General features: G+C 32.2%; 1 protein-coding gene across 1 annotated transcript; it reads right to left on the bottom strand.

Moving 5' to 3' along the window:
* Positions 1-10625: 10625 nt before the first annotated feature.
* LOC139890155 (uncharacterized) lies at positions 10626-11765 on the bottom strand. The gene is made up of 2 exons (XM_071873051.1): positions 11102-11765; positions 10626-11017 (listed from the first exon to the last, which is right to left on the bottom strand). The coding sequence occupies exons 1-2, from the start codon at positions 11763-11765 to the stop codon at positions 10626-10628; spliced, it is 1056 nt and encodes a 351-aa protein (XP_071729152.1).
* Positions 11766-18861: the final 7096 nt, after the last annotated feature.

The raw sequence follows: 18861 nt of genomic DNA, 5'->3' as shown, positions 1-18861 counted from the left end.
CAATACTGGTAGCATGTGAGACCTCTTAGTGTCTGAACATTTAGATTTAAACAAATTGTATATTACCATATTAATAATGAACATACCGTTTTCGGAAGTCCGTTACTACTGGGATATCAACATCTAGCATCACTTGTGTATGGTTCCAGTCGGATTGCAAAGTCAATTGATCTATTTCCATATTAAAATAAAATATCAATATAGTTTAGATTTTAAAAACAGTTAGATATAAGCATGACTAAGTGATAAGATAATTAGGTTAGTTCCATACCACCATATTTTTTTGTTTTGCCAAACTTATGATCAAAATGACACATTGCTTTTCTTCTTCTGACATCACATAATTGTAGAAAAGACGCATAAATTTTCCCTAAAGGGTGCAAGACAGTGATAAACCACTGGTTATATTTGATTAAAATTAACTGAATTAGTATGCTTACTATAAATGAAAGATATTCACCGATAAATAATATAAATAGAAATAGGTAAAATGAATAAGAAATTCTCGAGATCTCTTAAGTTGATGACTCGGTATTTGGACTGCTCTTCATCAGTATTACCATACTGCTTTTCTTCACTGTATTTGGTCACCATTCCATTACATCTATTGCATACGTTGTTTAAAATTTTAAAAGCACAGGATAAAATTATATTAATAAGAAATACAAATAAATGTCATAATAATTTAGATTTTATAAAAAAAAAATATATACCAGTAGTAACTCCTTCTTCCAATTTTTTGCCCAACAAATCAGAAAAAGATATGAATTTGAAACCTCCATCACCAGTCCAGTCACTACTTTCAACAGGCAAAACTGTTGTTTTTTGCTTCAAGCATTAGCTTACATGCATGATAGGAATGAAGATTCTTTGATCTTGAAGTATTGTTGTTAACAAAAACTCTGTTGAAAAGATAATTGTTCTGTGGCTTCAGTATGTTTTCGTACTTTGCCTTAAAAAAATGCTTGATAGTCAAAGAATTCCGATCACCCTGGATGATTAACATGAGTAGTTTAGGTGTTTTGTAAACAAAACAAAAGTAAAATATATATATATATATATATATATATATATATATATATATATATATATATATATATATATATATATATATATATATATATATATATATATATATATATATATATATATATATATATATAATATAGTTAAATAAATAACCAATACACATACATCATCATCACAAACAATCAAGTCAAGAAAGGGCTTTCCTTGATCAAAGGTTATGATGCTCATAGTTTCAATAGCTAAAATTTTAAGCCTGATGTTTACATGTGGATGTTTGGGTGAAAGTGACTTAATGACTTGCAAGTTTGTAGTCATATTGACGAATTTGGGTTGACTAAGAGAGTTAACGTAGAAGATGTATGAAATTATAATGATTTGAGATAAAATTTATAAAAAAAAATTTTAACAAACAAATGGAGTTATTTTGGGAGGTTATCCCATGATTTGAAAACTGATAGCATTACAATTAACAAAATCCCTAAATTATAGGGATTTTGAATTTATTGATTATCTTTATAAAAGTGTAATACGTTGTGATTTTAAATAAATATATACACTTAACTAAAATAAACTGATTATGAAATTAAATTAAATAAGAACCTATCAAAATTGAAAATTTAAGATCTAACCTCTATCGCCAATCAATAGCAGCTTAACACTGGGTAATCATAATCAGGTCCTGCCATAGCAGGTGGTGCAAACATTGAATATTAATTAATGAAAAAATTGCCAACAAATATATCTGTAATTAGAAAACTAAAATGTATTAGCTGAAAAAACTCCAAATAATCGCAGTTAATATCAGTGCGTAATTAGGGTTGACGAACAGCGATTTAATTTTTCGATACAAAAACATCCAGAATCAAATACCTTAAATATCTAATTGTAGATAACAAACAATATAGTCAAAAATCTTAATGTAGATTGATATAAACAAACCTGCAGCAGCATCGATTTGTGTTTGATGATGAACACAATGTTCAATGAAATAAAATTTACTTACCCGATTGAATGATTTGGCCTTTTGATTAGATATTAACGTTGATTTTGCTCGCCCTAATTCCGCATCTCTGGTAGGAAAGAAGAAATCATCAACAACCATAGTGTTGTTGAAAGATGAAGAAGATGAGAAATCGCAAGAATTTTGGAAATAAGAATAAAGGGGGCGGTTTTTGATAATTATCAGTTAATAGACGAATTTTGGGACACGCGTTAGACGTATGGATTTTATGAATTGTTTAATTCAAAATTCTGACAAAAAGATATTTTGTGAGATTGAATAAGGCTGCAACACGTGGCAGTTATATGTATGGGATTTATCAAGATAAAAGATAAATTATCTACTACCTCGTCCCAAATTTATAACCCAATATTCCATTTTGGGATGTCCCAAATTAGTTGTCCACTTCCATAAATAAAAAAGAATAAGAACATTAAGTTCTATTATGCCCTTAATGAGTATGATTAAAGGAGAAATAAAAAGTAAGGGTAAAACTGAAAAGTAAACAGAAAGAACAGTATTTTTATGACAATTCCATAAACTGTGTTTTTTTGTCTGAGGACAATTAAATTGGGATGGAGGGAGTATTTGTTATTTACTTATGGGTATTATTTAATTTATTATTATTAAACAATTAATTATAAGTATATTCATAATTAATTATTATCTTTATTACTAATCAATTAAATTAATAATCAATATTAATATTTGTTATTAAAGAAATTTATACTCGAGTATGGTCGGGTAAAGCTTTTTATTAGTTGACGGGTCATAGGTGGATAATGGATATATAATATTCGATGTTATTAAAATTCGGCCCGTGAACCCGTAATATCTGTTTGTATAATCAACGGGTATTAGGAATGACAATGAACCACATATGGACTGGGAAACGTCGTATCCATATACATATCCATTTAGTTTTTGTTCATCGATATTTTAACACCCCTTCAAAATCCATTAACCGCGATGTTAACTCTGGTCCCAGTGCATGGTTTGACTTCTATGTAACAACAAAGTTCTACAGCTGAAGCAATTAATACCTGAGATAAAACATGCAAAACGGGTCGACAATAATGTTGAGTGAATCTACAGGTTTAAGTAAACAGATACTAGTATGTTTAAGAAACGATTTTCAGAAAAATGTTTATCGGCATAAGACCACCAAGGTTTTATATTAGAAGTTTGCAGACAGCAAATGTCAAGTTTTAAACTGTTTGTAAACAACAGTGTCACGTTTCAGCTGTGTAAGACATCAAAATGTTTGGTTTCTCCTGGTTGTAAAACACAAGTTTAAGTAACCAAATATAACGTATGAGACCACAAATGTTTCATATCAGAAGTTTGTAGACAGCACTGTGTCCTGTTTCAAATGGTTGTAGACAGATTTGTGTCAAGTTTCAAATGTTTGTAGACAATACCATGTCATGTTTCAAATGTTTGTAAACCACATGTTTAAGTAACATAAAGCAGTGTCTGAAGAATAGTATTAAGAGAAATAATTACTTGTATTAGATAACGAGATTTTTCTAACGTACAACCAATTGTTGTAAAAGGTACATACATCTATGAGCACTTGAATACTAGCTTAACACCATGAGTAGTATAACACTACGTGATTGCCTTTACCCTATACTGCGTACACTTGTCTGAGTGTAAAATAGTATGAAAAACATGCACCCAAGTTAAGTAGGGTGAGGCTTGTCTAACCTAACAGATTCATCCATCTAGTTCGCGCTTACTAAAAGGTAATTAAAGTATTCAAGCTAAGGGATTTCTGAATAATAACTCATATGTATAATAGTACTCATATCAAAAGTAAAAGCATTTGTATATTGATATGGCCAAAACGGACGGTTTATTTGTGCGGTGTCGTTAGGTCGCAACACGTCAGAATTTAGCTACCAAAAGAGAGTAATGGTTTTATTATTTATATTTAGCTGGGGTTCCTAGCTATAACTCACCTACTTGTCTTCCTTTTTACGAGTAAGTGGTAAATATAACTCAGGTTCGTATTTTTGTATATTTTCTCAGTAATGTGGGACAAAAGTGCCTATATAGTTAACCCTAATGACAAGAGGTGATAGATTAAGTTTAACTAAGTAGAATAGTAATTTAACTATAAAAGTAAAGATAGATGGGTATGAAGAATATTATTCTAAAGGGGAATTATCGCAAGAGTTTAACTTCCTAGGATAATCACTAAACCTCAGTCAACTGGGCAGTGAACCTAACTGATTTGTCACTAAGAGTTTAGGCTTTGAAGATTCTGGCTAAAACGGATATCCCTACTCCCAACGTTAACCTAAAGGTTTAAACGACCTTATGGATAGAATCCTAGGTACATGAACAAAGTGGTATACCCAATAAAGGAAAGTCTCAGCTTTTCTTAATGCTAGTTGGTCTAACTAAAGCAATATCCTACCACTCAATCACTATGCTATGCCTTAACATTAACAGATGTGCAATCTTAGATATTCTAAGGTACTGCTAACTGGGATAGAAGTCTCTCCTTTTGCGATCACTTATTCAACCCCGGATCATCTTACAATATCTCAAGAACATTGCTTCTGACGCGAATCATGATTTTGAGTAGGCTAGTGTTCACTGAACTCTCTATTGCTAACTCTAATCACAACCTGAATGGGCAGCTCTTCTGTGACGAATAAATGGTTATTCATACGTAGGTACTATATCCCTATTATGACGTTAATCACACATAACTACTTACCTTGTATCCTAGGGTTGATCAGGTCCTAATACTAGGTTATAGCCACGTGAATAAGCGAAAAGGGTGATCCGTAAATTAAACTTCTAAACCATCAAGGTTTCAGCATAACAATATGATAAGTTTCAGATAACATATTCAACACATGATAAACAATTGTAATAGATAGATAATCATGCAAAGTGAAAGCAACTCAAGATAATAACTTTATTAAATTAAGGAAAGCGATCACCGTTTACAGACGAGATCTGGACCATTACAAGTGCTGACAACCTCTAAACCGCTCCTAGTACAATCTTCGGCGTTCGCCTCCGGGTACTTAATTTCCCGCTGGTGAGAAGGCCTTGAAATCTCTAGTGGGAGAAAGTGTATTGTAGTGAGAGAGTGAAGACAGGTGTGTGGAAAATGGATGACAAAAAGCCCTTTAAATAGACTAGAAAATTGACAGAAAACAGCTGGCAGGCTGTATGGCAGCCCGTTTGGCAGGCCGCTTGGTGGGTCGTATTTGACAAGCCGTTTACATACTGGCAGGCCGTATAGCAGGCTATATGGCAGGCCGTTTTTGGTCTGGTCAGCCTTGATTCACTGGATCGTAACTTGATTTCTTGTCTTTCACCGTTTTCGCTCTAGAATATTCATTTTAGCTCCGTTTCTCTTGATTCTTTTTGCATCGTCTTCGTAATTACTTTACCTACAAATTTAACCAAAAAAGCGATTATTTTGCCGACAAAGCTCTGAACTTTATGCTTTTTGGGACTCAATATCGGGGGTAAAAATGTGACTTTTTAGCTGATATCATATATAGTTTAAGAAACGGTTCGAAAGTAGCATGTATCTCATCCCAAAAGTATTAGTGAAGATGAGACTATAGACTCGCCTTGAGCGCACGGTGATTGATAGTCAAAAACCAGTAAGTAAATCGGACGATTACCATCGTGTAACCAACCTAATCATTTATATTTTTCAAGTAAGTTTATAATGTCAGTTATCCCATAGTGTGCATGTTGTTTTATAGCACGGTCCGACTCAATAAGGTTGTAAAAGTCAACACATAGTCAACACAGTTCATGCAAGTCAACAAAAGTCAAACTTGGTCAAAGTGGTCAGTCAAATTCAAACACATCAGTAAGTTATGCAATATTGGTCAATGAGTCAACCTAGGTCAACTAACAAGTTTTAGATCACAGTTTGTCATTTACGCGTTTACTAGTTATCGTGTCATTTCTTGTTCATGCAAGTCATACAAACCAACAAGCATAAATCACAACTCATAAATCATAGCAACGTGGTTCGCTCCATATCAAAAAAAGATTTTATAAGCTTTCTAAAAAGTATAACCATGCCTTCAAATGATTTCTATAACTCAAGTTACATACGATTTTCACCAACTCTGTTTCTGCACGCGCAACAGTTTTGTTTCATTTACCATTTATTTTAGAAAAATGAAATTGACACATGGTTAGTGGAAGATGATCACTAACATCCCAAAGTTTAAGTGGTAAAAATATCTAAGCTTTAGGTTTAGCCAGTCCGTACAGTTTTGCAAAGGAGGTCGGATGTTATGATTTGGACAAAATCCAGACTCATCGTTTTACGACAAATGTAGCACACAAAGTATAAGGTTTTACATGTTGACGTACAAATGTAATAATTTTATTAACAACCAAATATCAACATATCAGAAGGACAAGTCTGCAATAAACTTCTAGTTCATGTTAGGCCGAACTTTGTGCATACGATACACATTTGACTCTATTCAGGTAGTCATTTTCGGACGCATATATCTGGACATATAGGAACAATTAGCATGCATAATGTCTATTAAAAATGAATTAATAATCATTTACTTTTCAAAAATCAAAAGCTTATAATCCAGAAGTTAATTAAAATGGTCGTTTGCATAAGTTTTAAGTGTTGATCAACAAAGTAGTCACAAACAATCAATCTAGCATATCATGAGCATTATGAATCCGACTCACATGATTCTTAAGTCTAACTTGAGTGATTATTAATTATCTTTCAGTTGGTAAATATTTCACATTCTCAATCATAAAGTATTTTACTCAAAAAATTCGTATTCAAAGCATAATCATGTCAAAACTTCAAATAAGTATAACGAGAGCAATTCTTAACGAAATCGGGTGATTCTTGCGAGCCAACTTATTAATTTTTTAATGTATTTTCATCTATATACATATTACCTAATTATTTCATTTCATACATATGGTTTAGGTCAGATTCATAAACGAATATCACAAAAAGTACGCAAACAACGCAATCTAGCAATCAATAACACGTAATTGGTCATGGACTTGAGCTATTACAACATCCACCATGAATAATTGATTGAAAACTGAAATTAAAAATTAGAATTTTGAGTTTTATACCTCTAGCAAGCAATAAATTTTTACCAACGCGTAGAGAACGATAAAAGCAACAATTTTCGTGTAGAGTGCAAAAGCAAATAATTAAAAATTGATGGTGATATGATATTGATGATGATCGATGATGAAGATGATGATGGGAGGCTAAAAATTTCGTGGCTTTTAGACTAAGAGGAGTTAAATGAATGTATTTTACTAATTAAGGATTATAATTAGGGTCTAATTAGCTAGCTTAATGAGTTTAATCAACAAAGTGGGCCAAAATAAAGCAAGGGAAACCTCCACCTTAATATTTTCGGCAATATGGCCCATAAGGGTTCTCCATGGGCTAATTTTGACTAGTTGGTTCATTCCTTGTGTAGCCTGATAGGTGTCGTCAACCGAAAACGCGAACCGAATAGCTAAACGTTAATTTCTCGCGTTTTTAATCTATAAAAATTCTAATAAATTAAAAGTATTTTTAAAACATAATAATTATATAAATATTTATTAAAAGTGAATTATATTACGTTTTGGCTTGCTTGTTCACTAAGTGTGGTTCATTTCTAGTTGTCGTTAACCGAAACGGAATTTTCAGAACGTTAACCGATCGTTTAAACAAATCCACTAAGTTTAATATATTAAAACAATTAATAAATTAATTATATTTTCTAAGTTAATAATTATTAAAAATAATTATTAATTTTTACTCCGCGTGATTAGTTATCCCGAAAGACACCTTTGCAGTTATTAAAATCGTAACGTTTTCTACGTATTTCATTATTCGAAATAAAAGTATGCATTTAATTAAATTAAATACACAAGGTTTCAAGTAATCACCGTTAAATTAATTAATAGACAATTAACAAAAGTAATGAAAAAAGTAGGGTTAATACACATATTCATATCAATTTATTTTCAGTGCAATCATCTATATCCATTAGATTAAGCGGATTAATCGATATCCATTAAATATTCAAAATGTTATAATATTTCTTAATATACGAAAAAATAGAAATATAACATATATATATATATATATATATATATATATATATATATATATATATATATATATATATATATATATATATAATATGACATAATAAATATATAACCACAAGAACGTGTACACTTTGTCGAAGATACACCATAATTATAAAATTTTACTATTAAACATAAACTATAAAAAGTTAAATGTGTAATTTGTATGTTTATATTATTAGATATATGTGTTTTATTGTAATATATCATAGTTATTCAATTATATGATTGCAAGCAAAATTGTATGTGTAATGGTTAAATGCATTTGTAATAGTAAATGTGTTTACATATATCTATATTCGTGTATTTATATATGTATTTTGGGTGATAATGGATATATCCATCAATGAAACTTTTTTAAAATTCATATTCATATCCATATACATTTAGGTTCAGCCATATCCGTATCAATATCGATTTAGATTATCCATATCCATTTTGAATCAGGTGGATCGGATGAATATCCGCTGGATTGGGTGCCCATTTCCATCCCTAGCAGGAATACCTATTAACCCGAGTACTTATAGTTAACTACACATCATTATTTATTACTCCACATATATTTCTTAGTTTTTGATGTTATCCTAGTTTTTTAAAATCGAACAATCTGCATATATTTCTTAGTTTATCTTAGTTTTTCATTAGTTATATTGTATATGTCAATTTTTATGATTCACTGGTCGTAGGTAATCGCGGATTACAGGTATAGATGAAAACAATTAACCTGTTAATGGGTACATGCTCCGACGGATAACGAGATTTTTTCAGGCGCGTTGTTTATATAAGAGAAGCTTACCCTCACAAATGGGCCTTTAACTTAGCTGTATCGAGGAGCCCCTCTGACCTTGAGGTCATGAGTTTCAAGTCCATATTTTGGACACTGTTATGTAAATATTCGTGTAAAATTCGTGTTGGGTGTGTTATACATATACATTTCTCATACAACAACAATAACAACAATAAAACTCAATCCCACATGTGTGGGTGTATGGGGAGATGGGATATAGACAATTCTTCCTCTATCATAGAATAAATAAAAGTTATTACTCCACCCAGAGTGAAACACTCTCAAGAGTAGAGAAAGTCATCTCTCTCTCTGTTTGACGGATAAAGATATTACTTCCAAGAGGACCCGCGGCCTAGAAGTAGGAAAAAAATTGAAAAAAAATAAAATAAAATAAAATATGAGACACCATGTAAATGATAGAAATAAATTTTCATGAATTTTAAATCGTGTCTGAAATTCAATTTAGGCTCTAAGACCATTCGTAATGGTGAGTAGGACATGTTACTTTTCTGAGTGGAGTAGTGGTGGTGTTTCTTTTTGGTGTCACTTGCCTTTTTGCACTTTTTTAATGAGTAGGACGTGTTACTTTTTTGAGTGGAGTAGTAGTGGTGTTTCTTTTTTGGTGTTACTTTAGTGGAAAGCTGAGGTGGCATTTTATTTTTCTATTTTCTATTTTATTAATTTTATTTATATTATTTATATTATTATATGATTATATTTATTTTTTAAAAATATTTTAAAATTCTAACGGCTATAATTATAACCGTTTTTTTTTTTTTTAAAAAATGGTTAGTTTTTTACCCCTGTGTATACAACCACTCTTCTCAAATCATAAACACACACTTCATCTCTTCTAAAAATCTCAAACCATAAACACACACACTTCGAAATGAGCCCGTTGAATGTTGTTGTTAAAGTTCACTACGGAGATGAATTTGATCGCGAATTGATGAATTATACCCCGTATGAAACACGAGATTATTACATGGATGTTCGTAAGTGTCCAAGTTATAGGTGTTTGCTTGAGTTGCTACAACGAGACATAATCTACGCCACCAAACAAATCTGGTTTTTCAAAAAACCCAACGCTCCTGCCTCGCTACTAGAAGAAGATCACGTTTGGTTTGGTGCACTTGGGCGAGCCTTGTTACGTAACCAACTAATTAACATTTACACCGAATGGATTAATGTAAGCTACGCCATTTCTGCAAGTAAAGATGAAGTTGTACCTGAATCTCAACCGTTTCAGCAATACGATATTCGTGAATTCGAAGATTGATGAATGTGTTTGTTGAAAATAACTGTTAGAAATAATGTAATTGTTTTTAGGAACTAAGTTGTTTTTCTATATATAAGAAATAATGTAATCGTTTTAGGAATTATTATAATAAAAGGCTATATTTTATGAAATACCAATCTATCATTACAACTAAACATGAATTACATTAATTGAAATTACATAATTTTAAAATTCATTAACGAAACTATAAAATACATAACAAATTACTCATGATTATTAGCGGACCGAAAATGAGGTGATAAGTTCCAAACGTGCTCGTTTAAATCTGCCTCTAATTGTTGGTGAACTTGCTTGTCTCTTATTTCCTTAACCCTTGCATCTCGATCCCTCAAATCCCGTTGTAACCTTCGTGGTGGGTTCCTTTCTATCATTCTTTATTCTCTCCTTCCAATAGCAAAACCGTTATTTTCTTGAATCATGTTATGTAATACAATACAAGCATACATATGTCTTCTAATTTTGTTGAAGTCTTTAGATCTCGCCGGAGTCTTTAACATTGCAAATCTACCCTGTAATACTCCAAATGCACGCTCAATATCTTTCCTTGCACGTTCTTGAAAACGTTTAAATTTTTTACGTGGTTCGTCAATTGAATTATGAGGCGCTTTTACCAACATGGCCCAATCTGGGTATATACCATCGCCTAGGTAATACCTTCTTTCGTAGTGACGCCCGTTGACATCAAATGGTGAAGGTGGAGCCGTTCCATCTTTTATAGAGTTGAAAATTGGTGATGCATTTAGAACGTTAATATCATTGTTCGAACCTACCATACCAAAGAATGCATGCTATATCCACAAATCTTGTGAGACGACTGCTTCAAGCATTACAGAAGGCCCTTTTTGATCACCTCTTGTGTATTGTCCTTGCCAACCAACAGGACAATTCTTCCACTCCCAATGCATACAATCTATACTACCAAGCATACCCGGTAAACCATGTTTTTGTTCGTGAAAATTATAAAGTCTAGCGATATCTTCGGCAGTGGGTTTTCGCAAATATTCTCTAGCAAACAAATGAAATACGCATTTGCAGAAATAATCTAAATATAAAGCGGCCGTTTTCTCACCTATTTTTATATATTCATCAAACAAATCGGGTGTAGTTCCATACGCCATTTGACGTATGGCCATTGTACACTTTTGAACAATCGTCAAACTTTGACGACATGTTGCATCGGGACGTTCCCGAAAAAACAAAAAATATTCAGGAATATTGGTACTATTACAATTAGATATACCTTCCACAATTTGGAGAAATAACTGATGACTCATTCGATAACATCTCTTAAATTTATTTTCGGGATACATTGGTGTCTCTGAAAAATAATCATTGTATAACCTTAAAGCAGCATCTTCACGATCCCTAGCAATATAAACCCGGCTTCGAGGGAATCGCGGACTGCTTGCTTCTCCATCGACTTCTTCTTCCATTATACTATTAATAAAACTAACAATTATTTCATCATCGAAATCATCATCAAAAAACTCGAGCATCTTGTAAGTATCTTTCATTGTGAAAAAAAATAAAATTGTTGTTTGTATGTTATTTGATTAAAATAAAATCATAGAAGTAGGATTGTTGATGTTTGTGTGTTAAAAACTAATGTAATGTGTGTGTGTGTCTGTATATATATATATATATATATATATATATATATATATATATATATATATATATAAATATATATAATTACTGATTTTTTTATTAGCCAACGGCTAATTGAAACAGATCAACCAGATTTTGCCACATGTCACAAACGGCCGTTGCTAGCCTCGTTTCTTCCCCACAAACACCGCAGTAACGCGGTGAAGTGATGCCGGGTTACGGCCAAACTTGGCGTTTCTTGGTGTTGACTTAGGACCAGTTACGAATGGTCTAAGCGACAGTCAAGTCGCCAATAAATCGACACTTGCTGTTGACTTAATTATTAAAGCTTGCTGTTGACACAGTAATAGTAATAGTATTAGTAATGATTTTTTTTATTAGCCAACGGCTAATTGAAACAGATCAACCAGATTTTGCCACGTGTCACAAATGGCCGTTGCTAGCCTCGTTTCTTCCCCACAAACGCCGCAGTAACGCGGTGAAGTGATGCCGGGTTACGGCCAAACTTGGCGTTTCTTGGTGTTGACTTAGGACCCGTTACGAATGGTCTAAGCAACAGTCAAGTCGCCAATAAATCGACACTTGCTGTTGACTTAATTATTAAAGCTTGCTGTTGACTCAGTAATAGTAATAGTATTAGTAATAATGATGATGATGATGATGATGATGATGATGATGATGATGTTAATTAAAGTATATTTGGTATTTATATATTATAAAGGTACAATAAAGTTGTATGTATTTGTGTAGATTACAGATGAATTTTCCTTCAACGTCCATGTATTGCACGAGCTCTAAAGCTAAAAAAATGTTACCTCATCGCTAATGATGATACTATTGCGATGAAGTTAAAACATATTTATAAACTAATATATAATTTAATTTTGAACTTTCACTACTGGAAAAATGCTTTATCCGGACGACTCTTCCGGACAACAAATTGTCCCGAAAACTATTCCCGGACGGCACATCGTCCCGGATGAGTCGTCCCGAAAGGTTCGTCCCGGAAAATTTTTCGGAACGACAAGTTTTTTTCCCGGACGGAAGGTGGGGCCCACATTGACTTTCAACGCTAGCCTTCGTGGACGATATTCCCGGACGACATTTGGGGATGATATATCGTCCCGAAAGATATAATATTAAAATAATGTTATATTTTTATTATTAATTATTTATTAATAACAGAAAATGAAAAAACATATGGGACGACTCTTCCTGGACGACAAATCGTCCGGAAAGCCGTCTGCTGTTTCAGGACCTATTCGTTTCTGTTGTTTCCAGTCGTGTGCGATACGGCACATTTTAAATATCCAAACCTGCTAATAAATACGAGCAATTCCTTCACAAAATACCACAATAACATTAAATAAAAGTATCCAAAGGCGACAATATCGTTTACAAAACATCATCATACAAATTATCGTTTACAAAACATCATCATACAAATTACAAATCCATCATCATACACCCAACAAAAGCATAATTGTCTTCAAACACACCAAACAAATTATAAATCGGCAAATTCATCATCATACAAATCTTCATCATTGTTACGCCTCGAGCGCGGAGTATTGGAATTGGAAGTATCGGTAGTATACCCAAAATTTGGTTGAATACCGGGAGGGACTACAAGATTATTAAAACGAAAGATTAGTTCAATTTGACTTGCCGTGTAGTATGGTTCCATTGGTGGTTGTCTACTCTGACCGGTAGAAGATGAAGATGCGGAATTACTTGCCGACTTTGGTAACTTTGGCCCCACTCCGCGTTGGTGTCCGGTTTGATCACCCAAAACTTGTTCCATGATATCGGCCTCGTCTCTTCCCGGTTGTTCTTTTAGCAATTCCTTCATTCGTTTCTACAAGGTTAAACAAATATTAATATTATATATATATATATATATATATATATATATATATATATATATATATATATATATATATATATATATATATATATAAGTCCCGAAATGTATATATAAAAGTATATACGTGTATATATATATATATATATATACCATTTGACTTATACTTATATTTATATTTATATGTAGTACACCAAAATCTATGAAAATTTATTACTTAAGTAGTGCTGTTTTGGTTTGAAATCCTTAGTCCACCCGATTCCGTCCTTGGGTTTGTGCAAGAGCTTGTAATTTTTGATAGGACCGAAAGGTTTCGGACTGTTCTTTATCTTATTCTCGTTCTACAAACACACAAAAAATAACTTAAATGTATATAAATCAAATAACATATTTTCTAACATTTTATCATTTATGTAAAACATTAAAAACAAGGAGGTTTGAGTAATTTACCATATATTTAACTATCTATTTGCTTCCATGCAAACTGTGGTATTGAACTTTAGACCAGTTTTTTGCATTTTGCTCACAACGCTTTTGGTATTCTTCGTTAAGCATCAAGTCAACAAAAGGATTCCAGAGTTCGGCTTCAATGTCCGGTGGTGGGTGGGAACGAACAAGATCAATATCATTAGGATATTGGCTTTCAAAATTTTTGAAATAACCTTGTTGTTCACTTTTTACGTTTTTCCATCTATCCCCCGCTATCTTGTTAACAGCAGCTTGGACTAGTTGTTCTTTATCCGATTCTAGCCAAGGTTCAATTTTAAAGAAATTCTACAAAAAAAATTAATAGATATATTAGAAGATTGTATATAAGAAACGCATATATATATATATATATATATATATATATATATATATATGTGTGTGTGTGTGTGTGTGTGTGTGTATATGTATATATATATATACATATATACACATATATATATATAGGTATATATATATGTATATATATGTATATATATATATAAAGTATATATGTATGTATATGTATATTTATGAGTACTAATTAATTAAATTTACGCGGATATCAATCCAAACTAATTCTTTTGAAAACCTTGGCACATCCGCCCAACACTCGTAATGTTTCGGGAACTTCGGGGACCTAACAACACTAGATATCAAATTAACAAACATTGAACTATTGGGGCCTATCGGATTAACTGTATTCCACGTAAAATCAAAGTCAATCTCGAGTCGTCCTTGAGCATCGTACATTTTTCATAAACCTATGTTTTTTGATTTTCCCCGTTTACCCCGTATATTAGGTTGGGGTTAGTTATCTTGGCCACCGGCCCCCGCACCGATCATTAGGAAAATGAGAGCAAAGAAATTCATCTGCATAAATACAAATAAAGTGAATAGAACACATATACATTTATACATACATACATATATATATACATATGTATATATATATATATATACACACACATATATGCATAAATATACATTAAACTATAGTTTTTTTAAAGACTATATAAAAGTTATACGCATCCACATCCTAAAAGAGACAAAACACACAGAAAGCAGTCCCAAAAGGGGACCTTCTAAAGTTAATTTCTAATAAATTAACCTTGGACGGGTATTCTATAGGATTGATTAATTTCGAACCTAAGGTACAATTATTCCGAAATTAACCACTAAACCTAACAATGTTCATAAAACAATAAGCATAAACATAAACATAAACAATAACATTTACACTTATACTTATACTTATACAATGTTCATAAAACAATAAGCATAAACATAAACATACAACTATTACTAACTAAATATATACTTAATTTTCTAATTTACTAACTAAACATACAACTTTCATCACCAAACCCATCAATTTACTAACTAAATATATACTTAATTTTCTAATTAAAAAAATACATAACTAAACATAATCAACATGCATAACTAAACATAACTTAATTTTCAGTTTATATTAATTAAAAAAAATATTAATTTTCAACATACATAACAAACATAATCAACATACATAATCAACATACATAAGCAAAATTCGGATTTAATAGCAATAACTCAAAGCATGTTCTTCATGAGCATAAACATAATCATACACAACAATCTTCAAAACATAAACACAAAATTCGGATTTAATAGCGATAACTCAAAGCATAAAAATTCGAATTTAACAAATATAAGCAAAAAAAATTCGGATTTAACAAAAATAAATGAAGAACATACCTTTGTTAGTGTTATAGGAGTAAGATTCAGTTGGATTAGGTTGGATTTGGTTCGAGATACCTCAAAATCGCCGGAATGTTTTTAGAGTTGGGAGTTTTTTTTTTTTTTTTGGTAATGCCGACAGAGGCTGGTTCGATTAACTTTTTGGTGAAATTTCTTTCCGGACGACTAATCCCAGACGACAAGTAGTCTGGGAAAATGGTGGAGGGAAACCCAAAAAGATGCCGACAGTTTTTCATGAATTATTTAAATATTTCCTAATTTTTAATTTATTTTCATTTATTAATAAAATCTATATAATTACTTAAGTAATTAATTAAAAATTACTTAAACATAATTTTTAAATTCTTAAATATTATTTTTAATTACATTTAAATTATAAAATTACTTAATATTTATTTTTAATAACTTAAAAATTACTTTTACTTACTTTTAATTACTTTTAAAATTACTTTTAATTACTTATATAATTAATTATAAATTACTTTTAATCACTTAAATATTTTTTTAATTACTTATAAATTATATAAATTAAATCCTCATTAAACCCTAATTATCATCATCGTCATCGTCGTCATCATCATCATTGTCATCGTCATCATCGTCATTGTCATCATCATCCTCGTCATCGTTAAATTAATCCATTATCATCATCGTCACATATCACCATAATCATTATCATCATCGCCATCATCGCCATCATCATCGTCGTCATCATCATCGTCATCGTCATCATCATCATCATCATCGTCATCATCATCATCGTCATCGTCATCATCATCGTCATCATCGTCATCATCAACATCGTCATCGTCATCATCCTCGTCACATGTGACGTCAAATCTGGCGGGAAACATTTGGTGAGAAATTTTTGGCGGGAAAACAGATGATGGCTTTTTGTGCGGGAAAATTCTTCTATATAACTACCCCACTAATCACACACTAGATGACTGCAACAATATGGCTGATAATTACCATTATGGTCCAGTGGAAACTTTGCTTGTGAAATTTTGTCGATCTTGTGGTTCAAAGATGGTTCTCAAAACTTGCTTAACTGATGAGTACCAGTACGGTCGATGATATTATGGTTGTGGTGGTAGGTTCGGCACCTTGATGTCTGAACTTTGTAGAGAGCGACAAATTTGGATTGATCCACTCTGGTCTGATAGGGAGCTTGAAGTGATACCAGAATTGTTAAGGTCCAAAAAAGATTTAGAACGTTCACTCAAAACCGCAAAACTTCAAGCAAAAATGTTGAAACTGATGTTAATTTGTACTTTTGTAGCATTTGTGTCATATTTCATTTTCAACTAACCGATGTAATCCCCTTTGAAAGTATTGTGTTGTAGTTTGTAGTTTCAGAATTAACTATGTTACAATACACCGTTACATAACAACGTTACATTACACCGTTACGTACACCGACACATAAACACCGTTACATTAGGGCGGGAAACATTTGTGCGGGAATTCTTGGTGGAAGTTTGTGGATCTACTTAAAGAGTAGCCATACACAATCTTTTCATCCATATCTACCCATTCAAGTCTCTCTATCTCTACAATCACACTATGAATCAACCAACAAATAATAGACCTATTAGTGAAGGTCGACAAGTCAGACTACAAGATTTTTCAGAGATCGATCGTGAATTCAGAAGAATGGGTTGGCTTCCTTTCCTTTTGCTTGATATGTTTTTTTTCCTACACTCGGGCATCAATTCTATTCCAACTTTGAATTCACTAATGAACAGTTGGTGAGGTTTCAAATCTATGACAGACAACACGAGTATACTCTTGAACAATTTGGTATGCTATTGGGCGTGCCATTTTGTGATGCCCCATACAAAATCGACGTGTACGGATCATCAACAACAGGATCATTACAAGGTCACAACACTATATGCTGTTTAAAAACAAGTTTTGCATTAATGAAAAGATAACTTCAATTGTTTTACAAAAGATGAATAGAAAACATTAACATGAGTACATGATACTAAGATCATTACAAAGCCATTATTCAAAATAACATAAGTTGGGAATGCAAAGTAAAAGTTCCATGATTAAGACATCTCTAAGTAATGTAGCAGAACTCTAAAATAGCGAGTCTGTAACAGCAAGTCTATACACCAAGTCTATAACAGCAAGTCTAACAGCGGAAGCAACAACGTCTAAGCACCTGAGAAATACATGCTTAAAAATGTCAACACGAATATTGGTGAGCTATAGTTTGTTTGTAATCAGTAATGTAATGTAATGTAATGTAGACTACAATATTTCAGTGCTTCAAACCAGCGTTTCAAATCAGTATGATAAAGTATATGCTTATCCGTGGGCACCCGGTAACTAACTTAACGTAATATTACCCCCTAAAAGTACACTTGGCAAGTGCGTCTGTTTACGAAGTATTAAACACCCGTTGAATGCTAACGCGACTAACCCGAGTGGGGATGTCAAACTCTATGGATCCATATCTAAGATTCGCGTTCACCGGTTCATAAACCAATGACTAAACGTTACCGATCTAAGGGGAATCTTTGTGCCGTTATGTCACCCACACATATATATAAAGTTTAAGTACTCGTGTCTAGTACGTAAAACATAAAAAGCGCATGTATTCTCAGTTCCAAAAATAGTTAAAGTAAAAAGGGAAGCTATAACTCACAGTGAATGTGCGGTAAAATCGATACGAAAAATGTAAGCAAGTAGTAAGTTGGTCCAAACAAGTAAGTTGGTCGATCCAAAAGGTCCTCAACCTAAGTCAATGGTTACTAGGTCAGTAAATTGTTCCCAAAAGTTTAAAAGTAAATAAATGAAGTCTTAAGTATCATCATCATCATTCGTAAAAGCTAAAGTAAGTTTTCAACAAGTATAGAGATCGAAACAAAAGGCTGACTTCGGACAGCTGCTACAACCTCTATGCAAAACGAAAAGATGCA

This window comes from Rutidosis leptorrhynchoides, chromosome 2 (assembly GCF_046630445.1).
Source record: "Rutidosis leptorrhynchoides isolate AG116_Rl617_1_P2 chromosome 2, CSIRO_AGI_Rlap_v1, whole genome shotgun sequence".
Taxonomy (NCBI): domain Eukaryota; kingdom Viridiplantae; phylum Streptophyta; class Magnoliopsida; order Asterales; family Asteraceae; genus Rutidosis; species Rutidosis leptorrhynchoides.
Note: the sequence above shows the minus strand (reverse complement) of the source record. Positions and strands in the feature narration are given on the sequence as shown.